This window comes from Lepisma saccharinum, chromosome 12 (assembly GCF_977018435.1).
Source record: "Lepisma saccharinum chromosome 12, izLepSacc3.1, whole genome shotgun sequence".
Taxonomy (NCBI): domain Eukaryota; kingdom Metazoa; phylum Arthropoda; class Insecta; order Zygentoma; family Lepismatidae; genus Lepisma; species Lepisma saccharinum.
The window spans coordinates 70,784,462-70,796,915 of NC_139240.1; the positions used below are offsets into that span (position 1 = coordinate 70,784,462).

General features: G+C 39.3%; 1 protein-coding gene across 3 annotated transcripts in view; it reads right to left on the reverse strand.

Moving 5' to 3' along the window:
- LOC145996207 (uncharacterized) overlaps nt 1–12,454 on the reverse strand; it is a 258,493-nt gene that overhangs the window by 16,689 nt on the left and 229,350 nt on the right. For all 3 annotated transcript variants that reach the window (XM_083132625.1, XM_083132626.1, XM_083132624.1), the window contains exons 14-16: nt 5,280–5,460; nt 2,191–2,532; nt 55–621 (exon numbers count right to left, since the gene is read on the reverse strand). In XM_083132625.1, coding sequence (XP_082988751.1) covers nt 55–621; nt 2,191–2,532; nt 5,280–5,460 — 1,090 coding nt within the window. The remainder of the gene's footprint in view (nt 1–54; nt 622–2,190; nt 2,533–5,279; nt 5,461–12,454) is intronic.

The window sequence follows — 12,454 nt, forward strand, 5'->3', positions numbered from 1 at the left end:
TTTTGCCTACTTACCTCCCAACTTATACCTAACAAGTCTGAATATAATACTTACCAATGATGGTTCATACGCAGCTGCAGGAAGACTTGACTGCATGACTTGGCCGTGCCTCGTCTGTGGCGAGTTCTCCCTGCTGCCGTGGCTGCTGTGCGCCTGCGCTGTGGTTGGACTGGGGATGGGAACCACGATGCAGCCTCCCGTCGACACCTCCACTTTCGGAGGCTCCATGAGGTTCGACAGCGATCTCGGAACGATCTCCGGCAGCTGCGCTTGAGGATTATGAGGAGGGGTTGCACGCGGAGGAACACGAAGGCCAGAATCGGGTTTGATGTGTTGAAGTTTCATGTTTTCCTTCGCCATACTTTCCGATTGCATTTGTTTCTTTTCTTTGCCCGTTTCTCTCGCGCCCGGAATGAAGTCTCGTTCTCCTTTTAGTGGTTCTTTGCTTCTTCCAACGTCTCGTTTCAGACTTTCCGGCATCACCTCTTTGCGACCGGGCATCATCATCTGTTGCGCTTGCGTCTGGGACTGCATGTGCATCGACCCTGGTTTGGGTCTGTCGACAGAAGCTTCCCCTACAAGCTTCACATGAGAATCCGCGTGTGCAGCAGGAATAGGTACCTGCAAATAGAACGCAGTGCAGTTTTACATGTAAAATGGCATAAAAAAATTACTGCTTTTTAACTATTTTTTTTCATACACAGTCAACTTCAAACAAGAAACAACTAGTGTTGACCGATATATTGTGAAGATGATATATCGCGATAATTAAAAAATATCGTCCAGGCAATATCAACTAGATGATATATCGTCACGATATTTTGGCGATATATCATCATGATATTTTGGTGATATATATCATGATGATATATCGCCGATATCATGATATGGAAAAACGTATCGTCACACAATATGTTCTTGATGATATATCATGAAATCAAATTTCTGATATCTTCCATCCCTAGAAACAACGTGCTAACTTGTGCCAGTACAACCAACTTTCTTTATGTTTAATTAAAACACAAGTACATTATTTTGTACACTATACTCTGTCCCTGGAATTTCTGGAGCAGGCAAAGACAAGTCTCCGCGCAAGTAGTGACTCGAGAGGGCTCGACTAATGAACATGTGCAAGAAAACGGGATTGCGTGGAGCGGGAAATTGACTGCTGTTACCAATCTTTGCAGCAGCATGTATTGTTTCGCTCTGCCCATTCACTTTCTCCCCTTCTCTGCCGTTATATGCAAGGCCTTGATCCAGAAGATTCCCTGGAGAGAGTATACACAGGACTGAACACACACAAGCAATGTTGCCAGTACACATCATGATTTCGAAAAGCATATGTTTTTACGAACATGTCATAATCAACCTCATAAATCATGTGTAATGCATAATATGTGTAAACATTTATTGTTCTCTTGTCAATTCAATAAATACCCACGCCACGGAGGAAATCAATACATTGAAAATTATTGCTGCATTTTAGCCATTTCTTTTTTCATTCTTTTTACTTTTTACAAAAAAAAAAGTAAAAAGAACACCTTAGTAACATTTCCCCATACTGAATGTTAATGTAGAGAATCATTTTCTTGCTTAATGTTTCAAAAAATATCTACGTAGGCAAAGTTAATAACCAGTGCAAGGTTCATGTCTTGTATTTTTGTACAAAAGTTACATACATTCAAAGTCTCGGTTAGGTGACGTGACTTCTCAAACATGCTGTATTTTAGTTTTCTTTAAAAGAGGAAAGTGATTGGGCATATAGCATGATGCAACTATTTAAAAATACATGCTTGCTTATTTGTCAACAAAACGTGCATAACTATGAATGACTGAATTAATGGAATTTTTGGGCATGTTGCAAATGAAGGCCATTTTGCAGCCTTCAGTGTGTATATGGGAAAATGTCCCATTACATAAAATCCTTACATGAGAGTGAAGAAAAGGGGTGTAAAGAGCACCTTGAGAAATGTTAATAATTCTTCCAAGGCAGCACAAGAGGCCTGCTGTTCTCAAAAACCTTATTACTTAAAACACTGTCCTCATCTCCCAACATGCATGATAAATCATCGGAACGTGCCCAATAAAATCAGCGCATTCAACAGACATGCATAACTACACACTAGAAAGAGAATGCAAACACCTTTTCCCTCCACCCATTGATTTCTCAATGAAGGAGTTAAAACTTACCTGTGGAATGGAAACGACAGTTCTTGTGTTTCCTGCTGACGAAGATGGCAACATGTGAGACCCACCGGCCAAGTTCTTCGTCCCCGTGTGAGCAGGAGACAAGGAGCTTGCCACCGACATGTGTGGTCTCTGAGAGGCTTTCATGTGAGCAGGTGCCGCACCTACGCCAGGAAGGTGAGCGACCTGAGGCTGGCTGGGAGAAATCACGGACAGGTGAGATGACGACGTGCTGGGAACTTTGGCTCCCGTCAGAGGCACGTGGGCACCAACAGTTGATGGCCACGATGCTGAGTGAGTGTCGATTCGAGAGACGGTCATGTACATTCGCTGCATCTGAGACTGCTGTAAAAAAAATTGTAACAACTGTTAATATATGATAAGAAAAATGAAGTATGCATTGAAATTATATATATTTTTTTGTACGATAAATTTAGTGTTTCTACATTGCTACAGCGTGTTCAAAAAATGACGCAACCTTATTGGAAATCTCATGAATTGTTCTTGTTTCGTTATAGGTGCTGAATAATTGAGCAGCCATGGGCTATACAGCGTGTATATTCATTGTGACAAGAGTACATCCACACCAGCAGTTATGCTTTGACCCAGAGGGCCTACGCAGAGAAGTACGGAACAGATGCTCGAAACAAATCCTCCGTCAAGTGGCTGCATGACAAGTTCCAGGTGAAGGGAAGTGCAGTGGACGCACCGAGAAGTGGTTGATCAAGGTTGTTAACTGAAGAAAAGTTGACCGATGTGCAAACTGTATATGTTGTGAGTCCAAAAAATCAGTGCGATGCCTTTCAAGCCAGTTCGGGCTCTCCATTGGCAGTGCACACATGGCGTTGCGCAAGTGTTTGACATTGTACCCGTATAAAGTTAGAGCGGTCCAGCAACTGCTGCCTGAAGACCTGAATACCCGAAAAGACTGTTGTCGTTGGTTCATTGAATCTATAACGCCAGAAGCGAAGGAACTCTATGATTGGTACTGTACTGATGAGGCATGGATGGATACATTAATGCCCAAAATTCTCGGGTATGGGCCAGTGACAACCCACATGTGATGGAGTTTCCTCTGCATTCACATAAAATTGGCGTTTGGTGTGTCATATCACGTAGTCGCATGTTTATTACATTCTTTGAACAGGCAGTGGCCTCTGTACAGTATCTGACAATGGTTAGAGAATTTGTTACCGTTCACGTTGTCAGATGGGAAGTTGGAATGCACATGGTTTGAACAGGACAATGCCACAGCCCACACAGCTGGAAACACAATGCCTTACTTGGAAGAGTGTTTTCCAGGACGACTGATCTCAGTGGGATTATGGCCACCGCGATCTCCAGATTTATCGCCTCCAGACTTCTTTTTGTGGGGTTATCTTAAGGACCCCGTCTACGTTATTCATCCGTACAGTATTCCGGAATTTAAAGACAATATTCGTAGCTGTGTTGGTAACATCTCACAGATAACATTGAAAAGGATTTTGAACAACATGGTCCGTCGTGTCCACTTGTGTGAAGTACAAAACGGCAGTCACTTCCAGCACTTAATGTAAAAAATGTAATAAGGAATGTTTTCCCATAAGGTTGCGTAACTTTTTGAACACCCTGTAGTTTAATAGTTTTTTCCCCTACTGCTGGCAGTTGTTTTGGTTTCAGTCAGCCCAACCCCTTAATGACCACATGGCAATGTCACCAGACAACACACCCCAGGAAACACACCAGCACCACCAGATTGGGGGGGAAAAAAAACTGCCAAAGCCCAGGAACAAACACAGAAATGACGTATTTTAAAAAAAAATGGAAAAACTATCGAATTAGCAATGCGGAAACACAAAATTTCTCGTACACAATAGTAAAACCATGCTTACTGCATACATCATGAATATATATTTTTGTTATTTTAGGCAATTTTCTTGCCCTCTAGGGTAATTGTGCATTTAAAAATAAAAAAATGCTGTATCAAATATTGCAACAGGGTGGTTAGGCAACAACATTTCAATAGTGCAACTATCACCCTACACACAAGTAACATAAGTAACACAAATATGAACAATTTTTATATTAGCAAATTTTTCATCTTCAAATTAATATTAATAAGAAGTTTTGTCTAATGTTTCAACATATACTAGCACATACACATATTTTTCAAGAACCATGAAACATTGTGCAAATTAAAGAATTTTAGACACTGAAGAACTAAAACATCAAATTCAAATAAGTCTTGCAGTACAGTTAATATGAAAAAAAATTAACGCAGTTTCTGAATTTGAGATAAAATTCACACACACTCTAATGTACAAAGTACAAATGATTATGGTTTGTGCTGGAAATTTTATAAAAACTTTTGAAACCTGTATTCATAGTTCAGTTTCTTATTATGCTTGCAAGATTCCAGCTATTCACATGAAGCTTTTGTCAATGTAAAGTCTGCTTGTTTGAAATTAATCACTATTTAATTCCAATGTACATCGTCGACAAACAATGCATACAATTTTAACACCTTAGCTGCCACATGTACTGCCGGTGTGCATGCTGTGGTAACCACTCTGTCACGAAGGTCGTCAACGGCTAGACTACAGTGGCTTTCTTGTAAGAAAAAATAGATAGAAATATTTCATTTATGCAAAAATATTTTAGTTACTACTAAAGGAAACAATAATCAATAATCATGAAAATATAATATAAAAATGAATAAATAAAAGTAATAATATAAATATTGCACTTGTAGAAAGAAAATATTACTCCCAGCAGGCCACATTGTCCACAGAGCATTACAAAACATGACAAATTCAAATATAATGGCCACAACTGTGCACGGTATAGACAATTCGATAAAATGTCCATGGCAGCTAAAGTGTTAAAAATGCATATTTGTATCTCTGTTTGTTACCATTCTGTCGACTTTTGTCTTCACACATTCTTTTGCTTATGACTACACTATAAAAATACAAAAAATATGCGAATAATTTTAAAATGCAGAGAGGGATAAAATTTGCTTTTGCCAAAACTAACCAAGAATAATTTTGGAGGAAAGCAACTATAATTCCACCCTCTATGTAAAATCACAAGAAAGAAAAACATCCACTTACTTTTGTTACTGGAATATTAACAGATTGCACCACGCTGGTTGCACCAACTGAATGGGCTAACTTCGGCTGCCCCACGCTTGTGCTTGTCAAGGCTGTTGGAAGACTCTGTGTTCGTATCCTGCTGGGAACTTCCAGGCTGGGTTCACTCGGTGGAGGAGCAGCATGTGACACAGACAATGACCTGCAGGGAAAAGGACAACTTTCGTAATTTTCTGTAACATTCTCAATATCAGTGTAACAGTTGGGCTGAAAAGTTCGTAGGCTGACTCATAGATGGCGTTACTAGAATTAAATCCATGTGATTTTTACTTAGTACTAACCTTCAAAAGATACGTGTATAAATTTCACAGCTGCCGGATAATTAGTTCGTAAGATATAGCATTGTGAGTGAAGCAGCTTTTGTTATTGTGAAAAAATGGATAAAAAAGAATTTCGTGTGTTAATAAAGCATTGCTTTTTGGCGAAAAAAATACTGTTGAAGCCAAGGCTTGGCTTGATAAACATTATTCGGACTCTGCACCAGGAAAATCAACCGTTGAGAAGTGGTTTGCTAAATTTAAACGAGGCGAAATGAGCATCGAAGACGATGCACGCAGTGGACGCCCCAAAGAGGCTGTTACCGACGAAAACATCAAAAAAGTCCACAAAATAATTTTAAATGATCGTAAAGTGAAGTTGATCAAGATAGCTGAGATTATTACATAGCGTTGTTGGAGCATTTAAAGGATGAAATCACGAAAAAACGGCCCCATTTGAAGAAGAAAAAAGTGCTGTTTCATCAAGACAATGCACCGTGTCACAAATCAATGAAAACGATGGCAAAATTATATGAATTAGACTACGAATTGCTTTCCCATCCACCATATTCTCCAGATCTGGCCCCCAGTGACTTTTTCCTGTTTGCAGACCTTAAAAGAATGCTCGCTGGAAAGAAATTTAGCACTGATGAAGAGGTAATCACCGAAACTGAGGCCTATTTTGAGGCTAAAGAGAAATCGTACTATAAAAATGGCATCGAAAAATTGTATGACCGCTATAATCGTTGTATCGCCCTCGAAGGCAACTATATTGAATAATAAAATCGAATTTTGTCAAAAAAATATTTTTTACTATGTTAGCCTACGAACTTTTCAGCCCAACTGTTAACTAAAATAGCCTACCTTTACAGTGGTAGGTGCAGCATATTCTACGGGTGTGAAAATAACAAAATACAGAAAGCAAAACAAACAAATATATGACCTACACAAAACTCATGAGGTACAGTAGTCTTGATAATCCAAATGTTCTGTATAAGCAAAAGAAGGTAAAAAACTAGGGCTGACCCAATTCTGATGTCGTTGTACCTAGTCATATCATAAATTCTGTTACAAAGTTTAGACAGGGATGGCAACACTGGTTGGCAAGGTAATCCCGCAATGTTGGATCAAACAACAACCAGTATCATTGTGTGTTTGCCTGTGGTAACGGAAAGGTAATTTCACTGCAAGTCGAATGGAGTGGGGTGTATACAAGAACAGTGTGGCAGTAATTGCACTGCACAAAGTTGGCAAATCACCATCGGACATTTTCAACACCATGAAAAAGCTGAATATCAGCAGGATGTTCGTGAATCGAACCATCAACATATACTGTGACACAGGGACAATTGAGGACCACCCCAGAAAAGGTAGGCCTCATGGCGTGAGAAAAAACAAGCAGTGATGGCTCGAGAGCTGAACATTTCGAAAATGTCGGTCGCGAAGTGACCTACGACTCCGCGCTTATCGGCGAAGACTCGGCACTTCCTCACTCCACAGGTCGAGAGAGATAAGAAAACAAAAAGACTCCTTCAGCATTACGCAAATGATGGCCACAGGAGGATCCTTTTCCCAGACGGAAAAACTTCACGATTGAAGAGTCTTACAATCGTCAAAACAACCGTGTTTATGCCTCGACATCACAGGAAGCTCGTGAAAATACGACACGGAACCTCAGAGGCCATCGTCCCGCCTCAGTGATGGTTTGGTGGTGGGTTTCACACGATGGCACAACTGACCTCCGCTTCTGTGAACATGGTGTGAAAACATCTGCAAAAGTGTACCAAGCAACAGTGTTGGAGCCACTTGTAAAATTGTTGACCCGTACCATGTTCAACAATGAACCGTGGAGCATCCAGCAGGACTGAGCACCGGCCCACAAGGCAAAGACCCCACAGGAGTGGGTTCAAAGGAATGTGCCTGATTTCATTGCTCCGGCTGATTGGCCCTCCAGCAACCCAGACCTCAGCCCATTTGACTATAGGTTGTGGTCCATTTTGGAGGGCATGGTCTGTAGAAAGAGGCACCCAAACCTTGCGAGTCTCAAGCGTTCTCTTGTGAAGGCAGTGGCAGACTTGCCCCTCGAGACCGTGCGTGCTGCGATTGATGACTGGCCTCAGACTTCGGGCCTGTGTGAAGACCAGAGGTGGCATTTTTGAACATCGATTGGTGCTCTGTATTGGCAAGACCTGTACCTTTGTAACATCCAAATATTAATACATAGCTTGCTCACTGTGCCTATAGTCCATTATTAACTTTGTAACAGAATTTATGATATGACTAGGTATTGTAACTTTATTTTTATTTTCCACCAATATTGTGTTAAGAACTGGATTTGGTGATTACATAAAATATAATATTTTAAAATTTGACATATCTCTTGATTATTTTAAAGCTCAATTCTTGATAAATTGAAGCATATAATTTGGGTAGACTACTTAGACACTAATACTGATCAACATTTTAAACAACTTTCAATTTTTACAATTTTCAAGTATTGTTTCAAAATTATATCAGCCAGCATTAATAAAGAGAAACTTTGAGGGCTGTTGGGTTAATCACATAAGAGCAACAAGCACATGTTAGGAACACTAACATTTTCTCCCACCTCAGTTTCTGCATATTACATTTTTCACACAGTCTAGTATTTTGTTACATTGCTTTTCTTTCACCTCTTCCTTCTTCCCTAAGTTATCAGAGTTTATTGTAATTCAAGGTATGACTTGGTCATATACACATTGAATTATCAGGAATTTACTGTATATATTCTTTTTATTGAAGCCTACTTAAAGAATAACATGGTAATGATAATAAAGTATGTGTATTTCTGTCAATATTAATGATAAACTAACAAGTACTATGATGTACTCTATTTTTACACGTTTTCTTCTCATACATGAACAATACAAACACATATGCTCATCATGGAAGAAGATCTATATTATGTGCAGGAAAGGTCTGCCATGATGAAACAGACTTACATGAAGTTTTTTACTGAACTGGGACAAATATCAGAGTTTGTTAACATACTCTTTTGTTGACCTTTAGCTGCCCGACAGTCAAAATTTTGACCACCACATGTGAACCCCTTAACGCCGAATGGTCGATATTTCGACCAGCAGTGTATGGCAGCCTATTTCTCAAAAACTACAAACAATATTTCAGTTCTGCTTTTTTTAATTTTAGTAAACATATGAAGGTATGACATACTCGAATTACGAAACAATACATCCATTGTTACTACTATTAATAAGCGAAGTTTGAAAAAGTCCATTGTTTCCCTTCTTTACTGCCTTATTGTTATGGGACAGACAGATTTCTATAAGTGGCTATAATTTGTAAACTACTGCATCTTTTTGAAAAAATTAAATTCTACAAGCAAGAATGAGTAAAAAGCAACAATTTAAGCAACATCCGACAATGAAGAATTCAGGGGGGACATGGGGCAAAGGCCCAATTGTCGAAATTTGCCCTGACCACGTGTTAGCACACGGCAGAAATTTACGTGTCATTTTTTTGAAAAACTATACATTGCACTTGAGTTCTGTCTCTTTTATTCATTAGTTTACGTATAAAGGTATTCAAAAACAATATGCCCATTGTTATTATTATTAACAAGTGCCGTTTGAAAAAGTCCTTTGTTTCCCTTTTGTTACTATGGAATAAATTGAAGATAAATGGCTATAACTGATGAACTACTGCACCTTTATTAACACTTTAAATTCTAAATGTAAGAATGAGTAAAAAGCAACATTTTAAGCAAGTTCTGAAAATTTAGCATCCAGGGGGAAGCAGAGGCAACGGCCCAAAGTTTGAAATTTTCTGTAACTATGCAAAATTTCCGAACCCCGTAATTTCCGCTTTTTTCCAAAGTTCCAGCACGTGCATTACATATCCTCATAGAGTGGTCTTTTGTCGTGCTTCATTCCAAATTTGGTCCATACAGCATCCATAGGGCCGAATCCAGAAGCAAAATTCCGAACATAGTCCCGAAGTTGGCAACACTACCGCTTTATATAATGTTGCTATTTCTTTACTCAAGAAGTATCAGTCTGATTTCAATGACACTTTGCACGGTTGTAGGAATGTTCCACCGCTACATACATTTTTCTTAATTCACTTCAGTCTACTTAGGGGGGCACAGGGGTATGCCAACTCTTTTTAAAATATTCAACTTTCTTCTTCTTCATTTAACACTAGTTATTGGGAGGCAAAATTTATATATTTCACCTCCGCTAAAAGCCCTGTCTTTAATAAAGAAAGCAAAATAAATTTCATCTGTCTACGACAATTACGAGGGTGGTTTAGCATGCTCCGCCCCTGACCCATTTCAAGTGACAGTAGAGACCTGTAATTTTATATGTAACATTGTTCATAATTTAGACTAATATCCACAAAGTTTCAAGAATTTACAACAATTTCTCTTTTTGTTACAGGTTGATGATCAGTAAGAAGTGTAGCCACTGTGAAAAAATGGAAAAATCTGAGGTCCGAGCAGTGATAAAATATTTACTCAAGAAAAATCTAACACCAAAAGACATCCATGCAGATATGGTGGGAACTCTTGGAGACTCTAGACCCTCATATGACCTAGTGAACAGATGGTGCCGTGAATTTAAATGTGCTCGGCAGACCTGTGAAGATGAGCATGGTGGTGGCCCATCTGCAACGGTGACCACACCAGAAATGATTACAAAAGTGCACGACATGATTTTGACAGACCGGCGAGTGACTGTCTGCCATATAGCAGACACATGTGGCATCTCAACTGGCAGTGTGCATTCAATTATTCATAATCATTTGTTAATGAAAAAGATCTCTGCATGTTGGGTCCCGAGAATGCTGACTGTCGACCAAAAGAGGACACGTTGTGTGACAAGTGAGAACCTGTTACAGACAATAAAGGCTGACAAGCCAACGTTTCTGAAGAGATTTGTTACAATGGATGAAACGTGGGTTCACCACTTTGATCCCGAAAGTAAACGCCAAAGCATGCAATGGAAACACCCCCAAAGAAATTCAAGGTTCAACCATCAAAGGGCAAAGTGTGTTCTGGGATGCAAAAGGAATTATTTTGATAGATTATCTCCAACAGGGAAAGACAATCACAGGTGTTTATTTCGCAACCCTAATTGAAGAATTACGTACTGCCATCAAGAAGAAACGCCACGGAATGTTGGCGCGTGGTGTGTTGTTCCATTGTGACAATGCAACCCGCCCACACCTCCCAAGTTGCGGTGGCTGGAATTCATGCAGCAGGGTTCAAAATTGTCCCTCATGCCCCTTATTCTCCAGATCTGGCCCCCAGTGAGTTCCACCTGTTCCCGAACATGAAGAAACACCTTCGTGGAAAACATTTTGCCAGTGATTCCGAGGTCATGGATGTTGTGAATGCTTGGTTGCAGGACCAACCAAAATATTTTTTTTCTGCTGGGATTGAAGCACTGGAAGGCCGATTGGAAAAGTGTGTTCACTGGAAGGCCGATTGGAAAAGTGTGTTAATGTTGCAGGGGACTATGTTGAAAAATGACAGTCATTTGGTTTTCCTACGAGGGTTCCTTCTATGTCAGGGGCGGAGCATGCCGAACCACCCTCGTAGTTCTTCAGTTACAATTTTCTTTTGTACTTCGCGGCAAGTTTAAAAAGCGCGCACTTGAAAAAGCAATGCGCCGGCATGAACGTGAATACAGGCGTGCGAGAGGTCCAGCGGCTAAAGGTTAAGGCATAACTTACACCACATGCCATCATCTCACTAAGTAATGAAGTCCAGTTTTGGCATGTGCATACTTTTTTCTCTAGTTTTCACCACATCATGTGGCTTCCACAGGAGATAACACAAGAATAGTCAAAGTTTAAAACATGGGAAAACAGCACACTGCATTCTCTTTTACCATTTTAACCTTTTGAACCCAACCTACCATTCCATGTTCTAAACTTTGACTATTCTTGTCTTATCTCCTGGCGAAAGCTAGAGTAAAATAGTAAGCACATGCCAAAACTGGATTTCATTACTAAGTATACCTTTTTGTACTGGTGACATGGTGTATTGCACAATAAGGGAAAATAATATAAATCAGAGTGACTATAATGCATGGTAGTATAATACTTGAATCACTTATTGTAGTTTAGTTTCTTGTACATTTTCATGTCTTTCATAGTGATTTCTTGTGTCAAATTTGCCAAGAAATATATGGTTTTAACTATGGATGTGACGAAGCTGAAAATTCACCGATGCCGATGTACTTGCCGATAATTTTTGGTACCGATGCCGATATTTAACCGATTCCTATACGTAAGGTTATTAAACAGAAATGAGATGTTATTTTCAGCATGACAAAAATAAATTTGCTATGTACATTTCTATTGCATATCATATGTATATACATTAGGGATGGGACCGATTAATCGGTACTCTATCGGTATCGGCCGATATAGGCATATCGGTAAAATTACCGATTATTTTACCGATCCGATATATCGATATCTTATAATTTAGTGCAAAATTCTGCCATTTTGTTGTAATTTTTATGGATAATCTCCATCCCCTCCTTTCTAAAAAGGTAAATGTCTAAATATTCAACTTCTTTTGCACTGCAGTCACCTTGAAACACACATTTATTAAGGAGATCAATGATCATTTCAGGTTCTTCAAGGACCATTTCTAATTTTATATCGGATCGGTAGAATATCGCTTATCGGTATCGGTAAATTTTATATCGGTACTTTATCGGTACCGGCCAAAATTTCATATCGGCCCATCCCTAATATACATATATATTCTCAAGAGATGTGAATGTACATTTGCATCTACAAAAGGTGGTTATGTGAACCTTTAAGAAGAACATAGATTCTCAAGAGATTTAACATTAGTACACAAGC